Here is a 22,620-nt window from a genome sequence, read left to right on the forward strand (position 1 = left end):
AAACAAGTGTCAGCTAGTGAATCTAAAGTCTGAAATCATCACCATCATCAGCCAAATGCTGAAGCCAGTCCTGAGAGACCTCTGTCTGCTCTTCTAGCCTGTAACGGTCCGCCCAGCGGAACAGATCTCTGAGGGTGATGAAGCCATGTTTACCAGCAAACACAGATGATCCTCTGCGTAAGGACTGGACATGGAGAACACATTTCACAAATGTAGTTAGGATCACCCTAGACAAGTGGGTCATACACAGGGTAGACAGACAGTTCTACAGCAACACACAAGAGTGTAGTTACCTGAAGGTCTTGCATAACCTTGACCAGCTTGGTGCAGTAGGATGGAGGCAGGCTGCACCTCTGGTGGAGGATGGTCTCCAGCTCTCCAGTAGGCAGCTCATCAAAGTGAAGCTCCACAAAGCGGTTCCTGAAAGCCCTGGAGAGCACCTGGAAACCAGTTAGTAAAGATTACTCTGTTAAACTATTCTTGTGTTTTGATCACAGGTAAATGTAGCGTAAGATGTCAGTTTATCATTTCCCCCAGAAATATTCATTTCAATGGAAAATGCTTCATAAGAATACTTAGGAGGTTGATTATGCTTTTGGTTTTTCCCTTTCCTCTATTGTGTTATGTACCATTTTTGTGCATGTAAAAGATCTGCAAAGCGAGTAGCTTCACGCCAAAGGGAGTCACTCTCTCCAACAGACAACACTGCTTTTTTACTCCTTGTCATTGGAGTAAAATGGAGATAATCATTTTTACTGCTGCTAGCTGGGCAATAATAGTCAGCTTACCACACTGTGAGATGTCTCACTCTGTAGCTAATAGATACAGTGAGAAGGGATGCTGTAGCAATGCACCATGAGAAAAATAATGTTTTATTTGAAAATGTAAGTATGCACACCTTTTCTACTAAGACCTCCAAAATAAAAGTATGAACATGAAAATTAGCATTATTTGACCTCTATAAGATGGCTAAATTCCCATGCCAACTCTTTGTCAACTTTTACAGATGAGCAATAGAGAGGGTCCCGACAGGAAACAGTGAGTGATTATAACCACCCAGAACATCACTGATACCCATCCATCAACCCACACTGTCACCATGCTGTCAGAAAAAACTCTCTCAGACTGAATGAATGGTATACCTTTCTACCACCATAGAGACCCGGGGGATTCTGGGTAGCAAATAGCATGAATCTTGGGTGAGCCTTGATGACTTCCTGTGTCTCAGCCACAAAGAGCTCCCTGTTGTCGTCAAGTAGTCTGTTGAGAGCCTCAAGTACATCAGTGGGGGCGAGGTTCAGCTCATCCAGGATGATCCAGTAGCCTTTCCTCATCGCATCTATCAGAACACCTGGAGCAGATTGACACACAAATGACTATCTGGGAGGATGCCAGAGTTCAATAGCGAGAAGAGGCTGACTGGGGAAATGCTACTACAGTCTAACAGTACATGGTTGTCTCAGGAGGAATATACTTTGTATATCTGCAATCAGTATTACACTTTGTCAGACTTCGATTGCAACAAAAAAGTCATTATTCAGTTGGACATACTGTAGTAGACCCTAATGAATGTGAAGCTGATTCTTAATTAAAAAAGATCAGCCTGAGAAATCATACCCTCTTTGAACATCAGTTTGCCCCTGTCGTCTGACGAGTAGCAGCCTATGTATTCCTGGATGTCGGTGTGCTCGTGGTTGTTGATTCTCACACACTGGTTCCCTGTGGCTGCAGCCAGCCAGCGGATCAGACTGGTCTTCCCCACAGATGTCTCTCCCTGGATCAGCACCGGGTGAGTCCTGTAAGGCCAAATCATTTAGAGATAGAGTAATGTGTGGAGGGTAGTCTATTGATTTGTAACCTGAGAGAACCTAATAAACCCAAAGGGCTAGTGAGTAGTGTGGGGATCTCTCAGTCATAAAGCTGCAACTCTTACAACTATAAAACCAGAACACAGGTTGCCTGTCATCTTCATACGTGTCAGGTGATAGGAGCCAAAACTGAGTTTTAGCATCCTATGTTTATTTCTACTATTATTAGTGACAAGTGAATATGATTTAATGTTTGAATGATTCATGCCTTAAAGCTGCACAATCAGTATTGTAACACCTCATTAAAACAAGTAGAAGGGAATGGAAATAATGTGCTGACTTTTCTGACTCGTTTGTCCTCTTTTTTTGGATTTCCATCCTGCAAATTTTGCACTGACCAAAATGTGAAGATCAGCAGCAGCTAGTGATCTTTCTGATAAACTCACTGTACAGTATCTGCTCAGCACCAAAAAGCAGTTATGGACTAGCTGGTGAACAAGTATATTCAAGAGAGAATGATCATGTGAATACTCACATTGATATTAACACCTACTGTTTGTCAACATATTTTTGTGTCTGAGACTATTTTTCAGGATTGGGGCTAATGATTTTTATTAAGGAAAATATTAATGCTGCATCATGCATTGATAATTTGCACAGAGTTAGCTTCATAAAAAATGTTTTGATGTAGGAAACTTGACTGGCCAACACAGAGCCACATCCAACACCTTTGGAAAAACTTAATGATTGACTGTGAGCCAGGCTTTATCACCAAGCATCAGACTTGGACCTAACTTGTGCTTTATATAAAAACTCTATTTAATATCTATTTAGGAGTTCAGACTGTCCCTGACAAAAGCCATACACAGACATAAAAGCTAATTGATTTCTGCTTGGCAGGTCACCGACTCTGGGAAATTCAGTCCAACCACATTTTTGTCCTGATGCACTTTGATCCATGTCTTCTAAAGGGGCCAGAATTAACTCCGACAAAATGAACATTTATAGATGAACCATTGATTTGGGGGGAATTCATGGACAAGAGGTCAGGTTGGGCAACAGTTTTCCTACCCTGCAGATACCACTCTAGCAAGGTCGCGGAGGTTGAGTTTGACTGAGGTGGTGAGGATGTAGCTGGGGTCCAGAGCCGGCTCCATCTCACCCTGGGCCACCCAGTAGCCCTCCACGTCCACACATGTCCGGTCTGAGGGTGCTGGGATAGGCTGCAGGAAACATAACACAATGGATTAAATATCATTTTGTGCATAACATGTGACATTTAAAGTTTCACTATTCATTTTTTTTTTTTGACAAACCCTTAAAGGGATAGTTCGTGTTTTTTGAAGTGGGGTCATATAAAGTACATATCTATAGTCGATCTGTTCCCTACCATAATCACCGATCAGCGCAGCCTCAGTTTGGAGAAGTAGAGAGCCGCTCCAGCCCAGACGCTCAGCTTTGTACTGCAGTGAACGGGGTTCAGCAAAAAAGCGAAATTAACCACCTAAAACAAGGCTCACCTAAAATTTTTTGCATCAGCTCAAGTGTACGTTGTATAGGTAAAACTCACACCGCTTTACATCGCCTTTTTGGCACTACATTTTCTCAACCGCAGAACCCCCGTATCCCTACGCATGAGCGCTAATGTGGAAGAATATGGAGAGTTAAGTTTCGTTTTTATCGAAAGTAAACCTCTCATCCAGCAGCTGGGCCTCGCGCTGTATTCCGCCGCTCGCAGATCAGCTGTTGCCCAGTTACACTTGTGCGTAGGGATATGGAGGTTCTGCGGTTGAGAAAATGTAGTGCCAAAAGAAAGCGCGGTGTGAATTTTACCTATACAACGTAACTTGAACTGATGTAAAATTTTTTAGGTGAGCCTTGTTTTAGGTGGTTAATTTCGCTTTTTTGCTGGACCCCGTTCACTGCAGTACAAAGCTGAGTGTCTGGGCTGGAGCGGCTCTCTGCTTCGTGTTTATCCTAAACTCTTTACTTTAACTGTTTTCCTGTGTCTGTTTGCAGGTTGGTTGGTTGGTTGAATAACGTACACCCAATTAACTTTTGGTGCAGATTTGGACAAAGAGATGGATCCAGTAATATTTCTTTCAATATTTTCATAAATGCTCAGGCAATAATGAATGGAAAGTGGGAGAAGTCTGGGGTATTTAGTCAGCTGGTACCTATAGGTGAGTGCAATTTGATGTGGATTCTAATGAAAATCTGGATCTAGCAGATTTAAATAGGTTTTCATAGAGACTAAAATGGGGACTGTTGAGCCCGGGCGGGGGTATGTGCTCTACTGAGTGACATCATAGTTGTTACTGTTTTGAAGGCAAGATATGTTACAGTGCTAAGTTTGCTATGTTCAAAAATCAGAGCACTTTACAAGGCAGGAAGTAGCTCTCAGAGGGTCTTACTTGTTTGAGACACTTAATGTTCCCCATCAGGATGTGCTGACACACCAGTTTCTGGACCAAAGGGTGGGAACTTCTGTCCAGCTGAGTCAAGAAGCTCAGGCAAAAACCCTGCAATCAAGAGTCAGGGAGAGTATCAACATGGAATACATGCAGGTGATGGGGACAGAAAGAATGTTACACTGTCAAAGCAAGTCAAAATAATTGCTAAACACTGAAATGATCCAAACTTCTTTCAACATAGGCAAAAACCACTGGCATGTCTCACTATCACTAGAGGTACCAAAGATTTTTTATTTATTTTGTATTTCAGTGGACTGACTCTTTATAGAGCAACCTACCTCATAGAGTGAGCGCTGCACACTGTGGCAGGGGTTTGCTGCCACGTACTTCAGTGCCCTGCACAGGGTTCGCAGGCTGTAGTGGGGTCTGTGGCCTGTACCATCCACCAGATGTGAGCTGGCCTCCTTTCGTACTGCTAGGTAAAAACTGCACACCAACACACTTGTTAAAGTAATGTTAACAAATACATCAGCAGTCTGCTGGAGCCTGCTGTGAGATTCCTAACAATGCAACAAAGCTGGCCTGAAGACAGAGGACTGAGAGGTTTAGGCTACAGCTATTTCAATCGCATTAAGTATCTTAGTGTCCCTAAAAATATCTGCCCTTGGTGTCTTGATAGTATTACAATAAAGAAAGTAGAAATGATACATACAACTCACTGTATTATTAAAGCACTACACTAGTTTCCTGAATTAAAGGCTGCTACTTTATGACAGCTTCTGTTAAATGTTTTCATTACTTTCCTACCTTGCAGTATCGCTTATATATATATATATATATATATATATATATATATATATATATATATATATATATATATATATATATATATATATATATATATATATATATATATATATATATATATATATATATATATATATATATATATATATATATATATATACACACACACACAAGGACATAAAAATACAGGATTTTCTTCTCTTTCATACCAAAAAAACACATAGAGGAGGTAAAACTACAGCAGTGTCTCACTCTGCATACAGTTATGGTGGATTTTTAGTATAACTGTCTGTAATTTAAATGTTCCCTAATAGTGTTGCACGGTAAACCGATACTAGAAAGGTAACGTGGTACCCAGCCATTAAAAACAATACTTTTCGCGTTTTATTAGTATCGGTACTTTATGAACTTTGTGCAACAGCGGGGCAGCGTGTCTGTGTGCAGCTTCTCTCTGCTTCCTCACTGTCTGCAGACAGAGTGGGCGTGGCTTCACAGAGACAGATAGTCACAGAGCAGAGCGACACAGACATGGCTGAAGGTGGCATGAGTGCTCCTGCTGACCGTCCTAGGCTTGTTAAAAAAGCCCAAAGGAGCCAATACGTCCAAATTGGCGAAACATCTAGCTGACAGACATGCAAACTTGTTCAAAGAGTTCAAAGAGCTGCATAAATATCCCACAGATGGAAGTCAAGCGAGTTTTTTTTGTGACAAGTGAACTTTTTTCACCATCAGAGTTGCAGGAGGCAGTCAGGGGTAAAGCTAACTGTTTAACAGTCCGATGTGGTTCCACACATCTCTGTATGCAAACAATACAACGTTCACACTGGTAACATGAACTTAACCATAACATGCGCTGGTGTTCACAAGTATGCTGATCAACAACACTACTTAAATTATCTATTTTAAGTCAATCAGTGGCGGCTTAAGCTCAGTGGGTAGAGCTGGTAGAACAGTGATCGGAAGGTCGCTGGTTCGAATCCCTGGCTCCCCTGGGGTGGGAATGAGCTACATGTCGAAGTATCCTTGAGGAAGATACTGAACCCCAGAATTGCTCTTGATGTGCAGTTGGCACCTTGTGTGGCCAGTGGCCACTGCCATTAGTAAGGGTCCTGCAATGAGCTGGCGACTCATTCAGGGTGTACCCTGGCCTTCGCCCATGAGTAAAACTGGATTTGGCCCCAGTAAGCCCTGCAACCCCTCAGGGGGATAAAAAAGCGGCAACATCCCGCAACCCTCATGGAAAAGCGGAAACGAAAACGAAACGAAGTCAATCAGTACTAGTAATGTAATCATAGCATGTACATTTTTGTCAATAGTTTATAATATATATTGTAATTTATATTATTAGAAAATGGTCTGATTAGAGCACAGACCTCCACCAGGTCTGGGTCATTTGTGTTGTACTTTAGTGCACTAATGTAGTTTGCAGGCTAATCATCCAGGGTTTGAACTTTATCAACATGAAAGGCAAATTGCAAATTTCTCCTTTGTGGGACGAATAAAGTATTGTCTTATTTTATGAATTGCCAGACTCACAGTTCATGTCATTCATGTTCATTATTTTTATGCTGAATACTAATACCAAGACTTTTGATGATGTTTTGGTTTTCCGCTGTGGTATCGTTTCAGTATAGGTATCGAGATATTTTAGGCAGGTATCGTACTGAAGTCATAATTTTGGTATCATGACGACACTATTCCCTAATACACTGTCCTTAAAAGACTTTTTGAGCCATGGTTGTTTTCAGCCAACTTGATTTTACTTGTGTAAATGCTAACCTTATGATACCACTGATGACATTCCTGGGTGAATTCAAGCCCTTGAGGTAGTCTGAAACCAGAATACGCAGATCTCCTTCATTCTCAAGCTCCTCCACAAACAGCTCAGTAAATCTGGAAGACAGGTGCACACACAGAGCAGGTTAATACACGGAGCATGCATATATAAACAGTATGTCATATCCCCTGATGAGTATATCTAATTAGTTGTACCATTTTAGAGCTCAGTCTTTTCTGGGATTGATATAGTCAAGAGTAAAACTAGGGCTGGGTATTGTTAAGAACCTCACGATTCGATTCGATTCGATTTCAATTTTTTAGGTCGCAATTCGATTCAATATCGATTCGATTCAATATTGACTCAAATGCTTCGATATCGATTCAGTAATAAGTAGTAATAAACAAATAATTCATTGGAGTACCTGTTGATAATTTTTTAATTAAAAAAAGTCATCTTAAATTATAAATCTTTCCTATAGGAAATTCTAGTTCAAATTGAAATGTAAACAAAGGCACACGATGTGTTTAATAATAAAATAGTGCAACCATAGTTAAGCTGAGAAAGTGCCATTGTTTCTGGGACTGCATGGTACATTTTTGTCTGACATAAACATAGACATGACCGTCTTCCTCCCGCCCTCCGGCTAGACGCGAAGGTGTAAACGTTGACACTGACCACCCTCTCTTCCCAGAGGAGAGTGCTACTCGTGGGCGCATGGTGCAGGGGCCAGGGTGAGACCGGCTGTGCTCGGAGTTTACAGTCTCCGAAAGAGCGGTGCGTCAGACATCGGCTACCCGCCTCCGCAGCTCCGACGGTGTCTCCACAGCGCATCACCCTCTGACCCTCGAGCGAGGTCGCGGGCGAGACGCTTCCAACTGCTTGAGGCAGAGACCGAGAGGTCCGGCGAGGGACAGCAGGTGGTCGCTTGCCCGAATCGATTCAGAGGATTTTATGAATCGATATTGAATTTGGAAAAAATATATTGCAATGCATTGATGAATTGATATTTTTACCCACCCCCAAGTCAAACCCTACCCTCATTTGAAATCATTAATGTGCTTTGTGTTAATTCTAAGAGATACAATAAAATAGTATCCTAGCTAGGCTGATGAGATAAAGACTTTCATTATGTGTTCACCTCTGCACACCCTCACCTGTTCCTGAGGCCCAGAGGCAGGTTTCTCTTGCCCACATCAGTAGCTGGATTCATGCAGGCAAAGAGCCGGAAGTCTGGGTGGCGTGTCAGAGGCTCTATGATAAAATAAAACACAACAAAATTAACAACAATCCAGGAATACTGAAACAACAATGAAAAGGGGCAACATTTATTTGATTTAAATAACACAAATCTAGGTCAGTCATTGTAATCTGTCGAATGTCACATTGGGGAATGTCATGTCAAGAATCTGGTCAAATAACTTTATAAGTCTAAATATTAATAAGTTTAGCAGAAAAAGCTGATACCACTGAATTTAGTTAAAGGAATAAATACATATTTGTTATTCTTCACTGAAACTCAACATACACAATAAGGGATTCTAAAGCTTTTTTATTTGATATTCAGACCAAGTACTGCCATTACTCAGATTCAATGAAATGCTATCAAATCCCATCCCTGTTGTATGGGTGACAGCTGCCCTCACCAGTGTCTCCCCGGTCCAAAAGCACCAGAGATCCGGCACTGCCCTCCAGAAGTCCACTTAAGCACTCCAGGGTCTCTGCTGCTGCCAGGTTGATCTCATCGAGCAGGATCCAGTGGCCCTTCTTAACTGCCTGAGCTAACGTTCCCTACAGTGGAGCACACAGAGGTCAGAGCTGAGGAATACAGCCCAGTGCATTTACTCACAGATACATGGATTGTTTTGGCATTTGGCCTTTCTTTGTTAGTTGGCTATGTAGAGGCTGAGGGGGAATATTTTTTAGGTCTTTACCTCCACAAAGGCAAAGACCATGGCAGTCTCACAGGCTCGGATCTGTTGCTGGGTCTGGCTCAGCTTGGCAGCCAACACCTCCCACTGCTCCTGCAGCAAGGCAGCTGCACAACCGCATAAGAAACATTAGTCTATCACTGTGCCACAGTTGCCAGTACACTCTCATTTATCATTGTTTACTCTTTCTAATCCACTACCATTTGATTTCTCCTGCAGCTCCTTAGTGAGAGCAGACTTGCAGACATGGTCCATGAGTTTGAGCAGATCCTGCCAGCGCTTCCCCCTGAAGCAGGTCTGCACATGACCCAGGAAAGTCAGGTTCTGTTTCCTTGAGTATGTCTGGGAGAACAGATCCTCAAAGGCCTCCCGTAGGGGGAGCAAGATCTGCTTGTGATCAACTGGCTTGTACCTGAATCAGACAGAAAATAATATATGTGATGCTTTCTTTATTAAAGATTTTGCAAGAGTGTACAGCTGTTACAGCATGAACAGTTTTTATCTGGCAAAATGACAGATGGTATTTGATGTTGCTGGGGCATGAAATTTGTAAGTGATGGAACAAGTTACTTATGTCAGTTTTATTTAGGTACACTTGTATGTCACTCACCCTCCAAGCAGATCGGCAGTGTCACTCTGCTGGTTCATGTTCACAACCCGCAACCTGTGTCCTGAATTGTACACACAATAAGGAATATTTCAATTAGCACTGGTATGGACAAAACTCTATACTTATGAACATCAGGCATAATTTGGAATTCAGGACAACATGTGGACTCGAGAAGGCTGGGAGGCACAGCCCAGCTGGGCTCCTGAGCTGACCTGTGACTCTGGCCAGGTGTTGGACAGTGGAAGTCTTCCCAGTTCCTGTCTCTCCCACCAGAAGAACAGGCTCGTCTTTGGCTACACACACCGCCAGCTGTTCCAGCAGCACAGAGGAGGGACGTGTGGCAGCAAATGTCTGGTTCTCCCTGTTCATGGAAAAAAGAAGGAAAGAAAAATAAGTAAATATCTATGTTGATACTGGTGTCACAGTCAAGCTCCCTCAACCATAAAATACAACATTTATCTAAAGTCAGCTACAATTTTCTAATATAAGGCACCAAAAGACAATGAACCACATGTACAGTCATGGACAAAAGTTTACATCCACTTGTAAAGCACATGTACATCATGGCAGTCTTCAGTTCCAGTGATTTCTACAGCTCTCATGTCTGTGTGATGAATGAGTGGAACACAAACTACTTTGTCACAAAAACATTCATGAAGTTTGGTTCAGTAATGAATTTAGGTCTACTGAAAATGGGACCAAACCTGCTAGATCATAAATATACATACAGTAATTTCTAATATTTAGTTAATTGTCTCTTTTTCACCTCAGTTAGGTGCTGTTGATGGCCGCCCACATGTATTTGGACATCCAGAATTTTTGACTGCTCCTCTTCTTGACAGAATCGGTGAAGTTTAACTTCATTTGTTAGCTTCCTGGCACAGTTTCTTTAAGTCAGGACTTTGGGAAGCTCATTCCAAAAGCTCAGTTGTAGCCTGATTAGTCCATTCCTTTAACACTTCTGATGTGTGTTTGAATCATTGTCCTGTTGGAACACCCAACTGCACCCAAGAGCCAATCTTCTGCTAATGATGTTAGGTTTTCCACAGCAGCCTCTCAGCTTATGTTGATGTAAAACACACTTAACTGTGGACACTGACACCTGTCTTCCAGCAGCTTCTAATTCATTGAATATTTCTTTTTGCTTGTTTTTGGTTGATGCTTGACCATCCTGACCATTTTCTCTCAGCAGCAGGTGAGAGTTTGTGCTTTCTGGTCGTGGCATTGGCACAACTGTGCCATGCACTTACTTTCAAACAGTTGTTTGTACAGTAGATCTTGGGACCTGAAGCTGCTCTGAAATGGCTCCAAGTGACTTTCCTGACTTGTTCAAATCAATAATGTGCTCTTTCAGATCAATGCTGTGCTCTTTAGATTTTCCCATTGTAGTGTAGAGCAAGAAGAAGAGACAGACTGAGGAGGAGTATGTGGGCAAGCTGACAGTTTTTTCTCAGTCACTTTGGTGCTTTTCTCAGATCAGAATGAAAATTCTCATAACTATTAGTTCAACCTCCACAACATTTAGTCATTTGTGCACATCATAGTAGCAGTTTCTCCTTCCTCTGAACAAATTGCAAATGCTTTTGGACATGTATCAGTTACTTTCATACAATTCTCTGCTGTTTTATAACATTATCATTTGCTTATGTCATGTCAGTCAAAATGAACTATACTTATGGATGCTGAGTAGTCGCTCCCAATAAAACTAATAGTCTTTATTTCATTGCTTGTGTCATTACGTACAAAATTGTTGAACTAGTTATCAAATTCTGTCAAGCAAATGTTATACCATTCTTTATCATTTTTTCCTGGAAATGTCTCCTAAATTGAACAATTGCTCTCAGGTGAACTTCAGCTTTCACTCACGAGGAGGTGTGTGAAGTATTAGTTGTAACCAATGACAAGCCACTTGTTCACAGTCACTCATATCAGGGATGAATCCCATGAATCCTCACTTGGCAAGTATATATGAGCCGAACAGGACATGGTGTGTACCATTTCTACAATTCTGTGACACAGAAATGGAAGGTCAGCATCGTGGAAGAGGGGTGAGGATGCGGGGAGGAAGGGGACAAAACAAGGGAAGAGGGAGAAGAGTCCAAATACATAGGCAGATTCCTAATGAAATTAGGGCTACAGTTGTGGACCATGTTGTCAATCACGGCCTCACAATGGCTGAGGCTGGTCGGAGGGTGCAACCAAATGTTGGAAGAACCACTGTGAATTCAATCATTCAAACATTTCGTAGAGAGAACAGGTATGTATAGTATTGGACAGTAATCCAACATCTCATAATATCTCATGTTTACTGTACATTACTGTAATTTTACTCTGCACCACATGGGATTGAAAGACAACCTCGCAGAGGTGAGGTGGAAGAGGGCTGTCTGGATGTGCCAAAATGATTTACCTATGTTCAGTTACAATATGTATTGTTATATTGTTCACATTTGTGCACAGCTCTACCAAAAGGGTGCTTCTTATGTTTGTTCTAAATAAGTGACTGTAGTGTATTTTTCTTTTGCACAATGCTGTAGAATTGCAAAGAGCATATGCAGTAAAAATGTGAAATGTATGTATTTAGTGTCTTGTACTCATTTACTTCCCTAACTACAGCAATGTGTAACTTTACTGTAGTTTTCAAATGGCTGTACAAGTAGTGTATAGTGCTGTCTTGAGCATTTTCAGGTAGTGTCACCGAGTTCTGACCTTTTCTTTGCATTGGAAAACACTGAGAGAATAAACTGTCATAATGAACACATGACAAAGCCATCTGACTATCTTGTTCATAAACGATGGTGTCAAGACTTTTGATGACACTGGCAGTTTCATTGACATGAATACTTGCTTTTGAGGAATGGACTATCCATTTTGAGAAAGTGACGTGCTTTTGCAGGATATCCACTTGGTTTTGCAATTTGCACTAATTGTTTTGAGAAATGCACTAACTGCTGTGCAAATGTCAATAGCGATGTGAGAAAAGCACCAAAGCGACTGAGAAAAACTGTAAGCAACCGGCTTTGGATTTCCACGAGAAGTGACGAAGCTTGGGCAGAGTATGTTGTCGAAGATATGCAGCCTCTGTCTACAGCAGAATCACCAGCTTTATAGGGGACATATGAAAAAATTGGGCACCTACATTTCTGGTATCTGGAGTACCTCCCACCTGCAAACAGTGAAATTAGACCTCCCAGTCAGTGTTTTTTGTGGGCTGCTTAGGTCAGACGACATGAAATTCTCCAAGTCATTCAGATTTTGGCTTGTTTTTTGCATGAAGCATTTGAGTATGATGATGTCAAGACACAGTGGATTAACTTATCCCCATAACAACTGGAAAACTGTTGTATTATGTCTGCATTTTAAGCAAGCCCAAGGATATGTAGATTTTACTTTGGGCTATCAACATTAGACTTAGTGTATTAACAAATACCAGTAACTATACAACCAGAAGAACAGACCACTACCCAACGTCTTTGACCTGACTTCAGACTTGAAAGATGTGGGCTTTGTCATGTTTTATGTTACTTTCCTGTGTATTTTGTAGATTAGCTTGTTGAATCAGTTGTTAGCATGTTGCTCAGCTATGGCTACTACCAGTCTGGGGCAATGCTGGAGACTTAATTGAGACAGTAACAGTTTGTTTTTTTGTTTTTTGTTTTTTCAGTAAATTTGTCTTATCATAACACAACTGGATTACTTTAGTATAAATATCACTACATAGCATACTGCAGACGCTAAACTCATCTCAGTTTTTTGCATACTACCTGACAAAGTCACACTTTGTTTTCAATCCATGGTTTGATATTGGCTATACAACAGAATCAATGTAAATTTGGGCATGTCCTGATTTGCCTAACCATTAGATGGCTTTGTTTACCATAATGTAGTTTGAAATCAATTTGATGTTTACAGAGTCAAGCAGCGGATCTATTTGGTTCTATCAGTACGTTAATATTGGCACAGCAACTAGCTGATGCACACATGGTGTAAACAGAGGTCAAAGGGGTCAGGATGGGCAGGATGTCCCACTTACACACTCAGCTGCACTGCTTCAGTCTGCTTTCGACCCAGAGTCACTCTGCCCATGGAGACCTTCAGCTCGGTCAGCATGATGCCAGGCTGATACATCTGGCAGAAGTGCTGGGCCTATAGACAAACAGTAGCCAGAAATAAAAAATTACAATGGGCAGAAATTGTCTTCGTGAATGGCATTCTGTTAAAAGAGCAATTTACCCAATAATGACAATTGAGTCATTATGTTCCTGCCCCCATACTGATGAGCTTCACAGCTGAACAGTGTTGCAGCAGGCTCCTAAACAACTGAAGAAGCTGGAGAGTTGTTTTGAAATGTAAAAAAAAACAAGCATAAAAATGTCTCCATACAGCTAGTTGGTGTAATCCAAGTCTCTAGAAGCTTCAAATTCAAAATTTGAAAGGATGTTATTTACACCCTCATAAATATGCACAGTTGAGCTTGTGCACATACTTCAGACAGGGTGCATGCTAACACTTTTAACAGCTACTGTGAAGATTTGGGCTTAAAAAGGATATAAATAATTTATTTTCTAATCAATTTGGGATCCTAACCCTAAGTCCAGTAACTTGGAGACTGATGGATGAGCTGTATCGAACCTATATTGAAGCTATATTGAACCATTCTATGTTTTCTTTTTTGGGTTATTTCTTTGGTTGCAAATCAAGTCTCCATCTACTTCAGTTGTTTAGCAGAATGCTGCAGCACTGTTTACTGTGAAGCTCCAGAAATGTTTATTGGACTACAAAACTTCACCTGACTTTCTTTCAGCATGGGGGCGAGTAAATAATAACTGAATTTCTTTTTTATTGAGCTATTCCTTTAATGTAAAAATGTTTGTCAAAAATTGTTTGTCAAAAAAAGCTTGTCAAATACCTTCTCTTTGGATATATTGAGCTTGCTTCCAATAATCTCAGCCATTCGCAGTCGATTTACGGGATGAGACAGCATGGCTGTGAAGCAATCAAGAGCCTGAGGAAGGAAACACCACAAAAGACATCAGTCATTATAAATAATACAGGCTAAATCACCACAAGTTTTAAATGGCAACTGAAACGCATTTATGTAGAGCTTATCAAGTCTTATTGACGACTCAATGTGCTTTACAACACAAGTCACCATTCACAAGTTACCATGCAAGGTGCTAACCTGCTCATCAGAGCAATAACTATTCATACATACATTCACACACCCATGTCAAAGCCACTGAGAGCAATGGGGGTTCAGTAACATGCCAGACGAAACACTGATGTGCAGACTGTAGGGGTCAGGGCCCAAACCACTGAAATTTCCATTAGTGGAGGATCAGAATCAAAAGCAGATTTTCACTTTTACATTTAGGAGTTAGCATTGCAGTTGAATATGACTAAAATAGTACTAAACTTAATACAACTAATTACTATACTCTAGCAGCAATGTGGTAAAGATATATATGCTTTCATTTGGTTACTTTTTAAGAAATCAAATCCACAAACCTCTTGGAAGACATGTTGTGCTGTGGCTGATGAGGTGCTATCAAAGTTAACGCTGATCCGCTCACACCATTTCAGTAGGTCCCTGTGGAGTCATCATAAGGACACAACAACAAGAAAAGAGAATGAAATATAAATGAGTGTAACAGGTATATGATTTCTGGATAACATGCTAGCTGCAGGGTGAGACACTAAAATCCTTTCATTAGTGTTGTTATAAATGTATTACATTTTGTCTAAGGGGATCAAGAGAAATGAACAAGGCATTATTGGAGACTATTGAAACTATGCACCAGCACATGGGGGCACATAGAAAATGAACCAATCAGATGAGGAAGAGTTGGATTAAATAAACATTTAGAGAAAAATCTGGTCTCACCAATAGCTGTGGTAAAGGCTTATAATTTTATATAGTATAGTGACAGCTGAAACAATCAGTAATAGAATAAGCAAGAAAGTTGACCTAATGTGAATATCTTCTTCCATAGCATGAACCCTGATGAACTACACCGACACATAAGCAGCACATGCCAAGCTATAAAGTTAATTACATTGATCCATGAAAAGCATATGTACTATTGAAGTGCAGAGCATGGAAACTAACAACACATTGATTTATGGCTGACTCTTCACCAACAAACCTTCAATATATCACACAGAAAGCATGTGGAAACTACAAAAAGCACAAGGGCAGATGAGAGCTGTCTTTAAGTATGCAGGTATTTATAAACCTGTTACCTAATGAGAATGCCCCTCTATGACCTGTAGAGTCTGTGATTCCTGCCCCTCGTCCAGAGGACAGTCCAATCAATCATCTATCGAACACGGCAGAAGCTAGTGGAAAGCTAATTAAAGTTGTGGAGGCTGCCGATGCAGACCGGCTGGTAGAGGATCTGACAGATGTAAATCCAAAGGGGGCTAAAGCTTTCTATGTTTGCCCCCAGTGACCATGACTGTCAGGATACAGGGTGCAGAGAGGCCAGACATTGGGTAACAAAAGGTGGTTTTAATCAAGGTGCTCTAAATAGCATAAGGATTCTGTGAGCCCTGTATATTTCAACAGAGTGGTCAAATTCTTGCTGATTCTTGCTATAGATAACATTGTTTCAGTAGATTTTTATTTTTATCATGAAGACAATTTATAATACACAAAATATGATCCATCTTAATTTGTAGTCAGTCGATTTCAGTGTTTATAAACCCCTGTGCAGTTTGATAGCCATATCAGATATAAAGCAGGGTCCATAAGTGTGACACCAGATTGAAAGTCTCCAATATCATAACATAAACCTGAAATAATCAGGGAAAGTTGGAAAATGTCAGAAGTTCACTTCTAGTTATTCTAAGCAAAGAAAGTGGATCAGTTGTATCAAAAGCATCATCAGGCAGATCCAAAGTAACCACACCATCAACACCAATACATCTAGCTTAGTTCAGACTTTTGGACCCCACAATATATTGCACATACGAATAGCAGGACATAATTTGTCCTAATCTGTGTCCAATCTGAAATCACCCTCTCAGAATAAAAGAAGAGAGATAAAAGTAAAGTGAGAGTAAAGAACGCTGGCCTCACCTCAGTGACAGTGCTCTCCCCTCCAGTGCTGTACTTTTGTCAGCAGATGTGTGCTGCTGGTTGCATTCGGGGGTTTGGATGCTACCTGTGTCAGGGTCAGAGTGTCTCTCTCCAGTCAGCTGGCAGTAGATATCCAGGAGACGCTCTGACACCACTGTCAGCTTTGGAAATCTGCTGATGAGCACCTACATAAAGAGACAGAGGGCAAGCTAATAAGACATGAGGGAAATTCTGGAACATTCTGTGAATGCATGAAATTACATGATGTCACCAACTTCTATGCACTAATAAGAATGAAAACAGGGCAATTCTACACTGTCCTGAGAATCGGTTTAATTAGACACCATCAGTGATAACACCTGTGTGTGAGGATTGCAGGTATGGAGGGGCACTCACCTTCTTCAGCTCCTCTCGTGTCATGTTGCCTATTTGCAGCCTGGTCCAGTATTTGTCCAGCAGGGCTGCATGGGAATTCTGTGGTTTGTGCCAGCTGCCACCGCTGTAGTACGTCCTGCAATACCAAATACATAATCATGTCCAATAACTTTTATGCCTTTGCATTAAAGACAATCTGACAGTTGTGCCCACATTGATGCAATGACTGGCCAGGTATGCAGAGGTGTCAAAGCAGGGTAGCTTTGAAGTTTTCTCTGGTCACTGATCACCACTTCTGTCACCGTTTGCGTGTACTTGAGTGTGTGCTAGTGTCCACAAATTACTGATTGGGCCCTGTGCAAGGACATTATATCTTATCCTAAACCTCTGATAGTATTCAAAGTAATTTTTGTATGACCATGAACTCAATAATGCGTGACAATAACAGAGGCCTAACATAGGCTATCCTGTGGTGTTTGTAAGTGAGACATGCACATGGACAATCATAAAGTGCCTGAATTTGTTTATACAAGATCTTGACATGTTCTGACAGTAAACACACACGTCCAGAAAGTGAAGATAAGCTAGTAATAATCCCATCCCTTCAGTGCATGCAAGCGCTCTGTTGCCGAGTTGTCACTGCAAAAGTAAATTGTAACGGTATTTTTACCTTCTCGTTGCAAAGAACTGAAATCCAGGAGCAACATCAATGCAATCCTCCCGCCCTGGAATCATCAGTTTTTTGTTCTCCATCAGAGGCAGGAGCACAGATATCTAAAAAAAAAAAACAAGTCCAGTTGTAGTTTGATGACATGGCATGTTCAGGTCTAACATTAACAGGGGTTAGTAATAAAAAGCATCCGTTTCAGACCTATCCATGAAATATAATGTAGCAAGACCCGGTTAAGGTACCATGTATATTGAGTAAGCGATGAAACTGAAAATATTAAGGTCTCATTCTATACTGTTTTCAAAAAGTTTTAACTCACCACATCCAGAGGTGCGTGGTCGATGTCTTCCAGGAGGATCCACTGGCCTTTAGATACAGCTTGTGTCAGTGTTCCTGGCTGCCACACAAACTTCCCTGGTATGTCAGTACAACGGTACATACCTAACAGCATCTGTGGAAAAAAAAAAACACATACATTTTCAGGCTTCCATCTAATCTCCATTAAATATTAAAAGAGGAACACCAGTGTATTCCACTTCCATAAAGTTGAGGGACTCACAAGGGACACAAAAGAGTGGTCAAAATCGAAACAGCAGAGGCTAAGATATCCTAACTTTTAGGCCCTAGTATTTGCCACCTTCAAAAAAAACGGATGTTAAATTTCCCATAATGCTGCTTTCACCACCTCACACTGCAGACCACCCCAACCCTCAACACCCATAGACAGTTCAACCCCCCTCCCCACCACCATCACCAAGGATCAGGTGAGCAGAGAGCTGAGGAGGCTTCGTCCAAGGAAAGCAGCAGGCCCAGACAGAGTGTGTCCAAGGATGCTCAAAGCCTGTTCTGCTGAATTGGGGGAGCCACTCCAGCATGTCTTCACCCTGAGCCTGCAACTGGGGAGGGTCCCAGAGCTCTGGAAGACTTCATATCTCATCCCGGTTCCTAAGATAAAACACCCCAGGGAGCCTGGTGACTTTAGACCAGTAGCACTGACAGCACACATTATGAAGACATTTGAACGGCTGCTGCTCCATGTCCTCAGACCCCAGGTCCACCACGCACAAGACCCACTGCAGTTGGATACCAGGGGTAGGTGGGCGTGGAGGATGCCATCCTCCATCTGCTCCATAGAGCCCACTCTCATCTGGACAAGGAGAGCGGTGCTGTGAGAATAGCGTTTTTTGATTTCTCCAGCGTCTTCAACACCATCCGGCCGCTCCTGCTGAGAGACAAGCTGACAGAGATGAGAGTGGACCCACATGGATTACTGACTACCTCACGGAGAGACCACAGTACGTCAGACTGAAGGGCTGCACGTCAGACACTGTGGTCAGCAGTACTGGAGACATCCATGTACACATCCAACTTCCAGTACAACTCGGGGCTCTGCCACATGCAGAAATACTCGATGACACTGCGATAGTTGGCTGTATCAAGGATGGACTGGGGGGGGAGTACAGGAGCCTGGTCGAGGACTTTGTGAGGTGGTGCAGGTTCAACCATCTGCAGCTGAACACCTCCAAGACCAAGGAGATGGTGGTGGACTTCAGAAGGAAGAAACCACATCTCCAACCTGTGTCCATCGAGGGGGTCGATGTGGAGGTGGTCAGGACCTATAAATATCTGGGGCTGCAGCTGGACGACAAGCTGGACTGGACAGCAAATATAGACACTTTACACAGGAAGAGGGCAGAGCCGTCTGTACTTCCTGAGAAGGCTGGGGTCCTTCAACATCTGCAGAAAACTGCTGCAGATGTTTTACCAGTCTGTGGTGGCCAGCGTCCTCTTTTATGCTGTGGTTTGCTGGGGAGGAAGCAGCAAGAAGACGCCAGCCGACTGGACAGACTGGTGAGGAGAGCTGGCTCAGTAGTGGGCACAGGGCTGGACTCTCTGGTGACAGTGGCAGAAAGGAGGACCCTGGACAAGCTGCTGTCCATACTGGACAACACCCACCATCCTCTGCACAACACCTTCACCAGGCAGAGGAGTGTGTTCAGTGGCAGACTGCTATCCCAGTCCAGCTCCACAAACAGACTCAAACAGACAATTTCTACCTCTATTTGCACATCCATTTGCACTGTTTTACTTCCATTTGCATTTCACTCCATTTGCACTGTTTACTGTAGCCACTGTTAATTATATATACACACTTTATATTATACACTTCATATTATACTTTATATTTTATTTTTAATTCTTTTCGTATGGTTAGGGTTTTTAATTTTTGTTTGATGTATATTTTGTATTTTGTATGCTACTGGATACTTGAATTTCCTTCGGGATGAATAAAGTATCTATCTATCTGTTGGGACCCACAGATGAAGTCATTCATTGTGGATTTCAAAATGGACTCTGAACTGAACTCAGTGTCCCAGAATTCCCCATTCTTCACACCTAGGTGCAGAATTCAGGTTTGAGCTACTATTGGTCAGGGTGACAGACCCCCCCGCTGATCAGGTAGTCAAAACCAAGAGCATCCATTGTTCTCTCTCTCTCTCTCACTCAACGCCCTCTACTCCTTCAACTTCGGATCTTTCAAGGGCTCCTCTCCACCTCCCCCCACGGGGCTGCCTGCCTTCAAGATCCCTTTTTCTGGGCCCAACAAGCTGTGGAGAGCTGCAAGCTGCATTGGCAGCAGGGCCAAAAGAACTTCTCCTCATTGCAGCGACACGAGGTCCTGCCAATCTGAGGATCTGAGGAACACCAGGCAGGTTAGCACCGAGCTGCTATCCTTACAAAGGAAAAGGAGCGACCAGTTTCCTCCTCTACCGATTCATCAAACCTTGCACAGCAGGAATCGCTTGTTCAACATTGGAGCCCACACTTTCTCCTGCAACCACCAGCACCTTCTCTTCAAAGACTGGTAACCTCAAGTCAAGTTATTGGTGGTTTGCTTTCCTAGACGGCTAATTCGACGTTAGTTGAATTATGCTTCACACAGACTCAGAGTCTCTGCATGCAACTAGCCATCTTCTATAACCTGGCACCACGTCACACACACACACACATACTCACAGACACACACATTCTTTGAGGCTAGAGCATATCACACCCACATGTGATATCATTGACTGCCATTGTTTCTTTGTTTTGCCAGGCACACACACACACACACACACACACACACACACACACACACACACACACACACTTGTATATAGTACATGTTAGTTAGATTGTGTGTTTCCATCTTGTGTTAAATAAAAGACCTTGAACCTTCTTGCTGTCTATTTAATATTGTACAAGAGTGAATGTTGCCAACCTCTACACTGTCAAGAACTCCAAAATCCTTCAACCATTACTAGCTGTTATGGTAAATTTGGTTGTAGTTATTAAGTTAATTATTAACCAGAGTTATAAACAGTTCAGGACGTTTTTATGAGACTGATTTAGTAAAATTGCTATCCTTTCCCTTCTTTAAGGGTGGTGCCCCTGAGGTGATCTAATGCAAATTGGATCATATTATTTATCATAATTAATAATTATCCCAAATAATCATTAATTATTATTGATAGCCAAATTTAACCTAAATCCCCCTTTTATTGTTCCTTAAAAGGGATCCTTACTACCTCGTAAATGCCCACATCTTTTACACCTACACTACAACCAATTTGTAATGCAGGCTTTCTGTTAAAAATGTTAAGCAAACCTTACCTTGATGGCAACACTGTGAAATCAACAGGGTTATTTTTTTTCCAACTTTGGAAAGTTCCTACCAGAGTCACAGAAGACAATATGTGCCTGTTTTCTCTGCGCTTAGTTGTACTCCTTGATGAGTATACTGAATCATACATGTGATATTGGTATAAATACAGAGTATTTCATTTTTGCCACTAGGGGTCTCAAAACGGAAGATGTTTGCGAGTGTTGTGGGAGGGCTGGCGGAGGACGCTGGTCAGCTGCACAGGGCCAGCCATGTCTGGAGGAGAGAGTCAGGTACAGAGCCAGACCTTCTGGAGGAGTAAACACCCAGAGTCCATTGGATTCTGCTCTCCAGAGCTGTTTACCATAGGGGGGAGAGCTCATTTTAACTTTTGGGATTTATTTACAGTCCTGTTTATCAAACAGACTGCAGCAGCAATCCGCAGAGGTGACCACCAATGTCAGGTGTTTATGTAATGTAATGATACAGAACTAATGAATCCTCTTGGATGAGAGGTGAAATGTCTTCAAGAAACTGAAACAAGTCCAGTTGCCTACAATACAGCACTAAGAATTACTATGACCTGGATGACTGAGAACCTTCATCAACATACTGTTATGATACTGCTGAATGGGAAATGTACTTGACTTTATGAGTGTAACCTTACAGAGAGTAGAGGGGAGAAAGAAGAGAAAGAACCAGAGTCTCAGGTGAGTGCTGAGTTGAGTGACTTATCAAAATCAAACACATAGACACACACAACCTCTATGTACACCATTGCTTGATATCTTAACCCCCTATGGTACGCATTATGATGCGAGTTAGGAAAAAAATGTTTGGAGTGTTTTTATGTCTTAAAATAGACTAAATAAACATAATCTAAAGATTTTTTTTTAATTTTATTATTTTTTGGAAGTTTTGTGGGTTTGTTGCCTGTAGGCAACATTGTATCATAATGGTATAGAATGATGCTGAATGTATTATGTAAATTGAGGAAAATATAACAAATAATAATAATAGATAATAAAATATAAAGATTGTGATTAATGGTATGCTTTTGAATATTTTATATACACTATATTGCCAAAAGTATTCGCTCACCTGCCTTGACTCGCATATGAACACGAACAAGTGACATCCCATTCTTAATCCATGGGGTTTAATATGATGTCGGTCCACCCTTTGCAGCTATAACAGCTTCAACTCTTCTGGGAAGGCTTTCCACAAGGTTTAGGAGTGTTTATGGGAATTTTTGACCATTCTTCCAGAAGTGCATTTGTGAGGTCACACACTGATGTTGGACGGGAAGGCCTGGCTCTCAGTCTCCGCTCTAATTCATCCCAAAGGTGTTCTATGCAGCTTTCTATGCAACACCTCCATGAAGCTCTCTACACACTGTTCTTGAGCTAATCTGAAGGCCACATGAAGTTTGGAGGTCTGTAGATTGACTCTGCAGAAAGTTGCCGACCTCTGCACACTATGGGCCTCAGCATCCGCTGAC

At 41.8% G+C, this 22,620-nt stretch overlaps 1 protein-coding gene across 1 annotated transcript in view; it reads right to left on the reverse strand.

Moving 5' to 3' along the window:
* Window positions 1-22,620, reverse strand: part of mdn1 (midasin AAA ATPase 1) — a 91,947-nt gene that overhangs the window by 63,856 nt on the left and 5,471 nt on the right. Inside the window, exons 7-27 of the mRNA XM_030404990.1 lie at window positions 17,793-17,924; window positions 17,474-17,577; window positions 16,825-16,939; window positions 16,429-16,613; window positions 14,856-14,937; window positions 14,257-14,352; window positions 13,381-13,493; window positions 9,560-9,708; window positions 9,348-9,408; window positions 8,938-9,149; window positions 8,741-8,844; window positions 8,453-8,597; window positions 7,964-8,060; window positions 6,809-6,922; window positions 4,561-4,708; window positions 4,223-4,330; window positions 2,880-3,031; window positions 1,618-1,796; window positions 1,143-1,351; window positions 294-440; window positions 43-184 (exon numbers count right to left, since the gene is read on the reverse strand). Coding sequence (XP_030260850.1) covers window positions 43-184; window positions 294-440; window positions 1,143-1,351; window positions 1,618-1,796; window positions 2,880-3,031; window positions 4,223-4,330; window positions 4,561-4,708; window positions 6,809-6,922; window positions 7,964-8,060; window positions 8,453-8,597; window positions 8,741-8,844; window positions 8,938-9,149; window positions 9,348-9,408; window positions 9,560-9,708; window positions 13,381-13,493; window positions 14,257-14,352; window positions 14,856-14,937; window positions 16,429-16,613; window positions 16,825-16,939; window positions 17,474-17,577; window positions 17,793-17,924 — 2,794 coding nt within the window. The remainder of the gene's footprint in view (window positions 1-42; window positions 185-293; window positions 441-1,142; window positions 1,352-1,617; window positions 1,797-2,879; window positions 3,032-4,222; window positions 4,331-4,560; window positions 4,709-6,808; window positions 6,923-7,963; window positions 8,061-8,452; window positions 8,598-8,740; window positions 8,845-8,937; window positions 9,150-9,347; window positions 9,409-9,559; window positions 9,709-13,380; window positions 13,494-14,256; window positions 14,353-14,855; window positions 14,938-16,428; window positions 16,614-16,824; window positions 16,940-17,473; window positions 17,578-17,792; window positions 17,925-22,620) is intronic.

Source organism: Sparus aurata, chromosome 22 (assembly GCF_900880675.1).
Source record: "Sparus aurata chromosome 22, fSpaAur1.1, whole genome shotgun sequence".
Classification (NCBI taxonomy): Eukaryota; Metazoa; Chordata; class Actinopteri; order Spariformes; family Sparidae; genus Sparus; species Sparus aurata.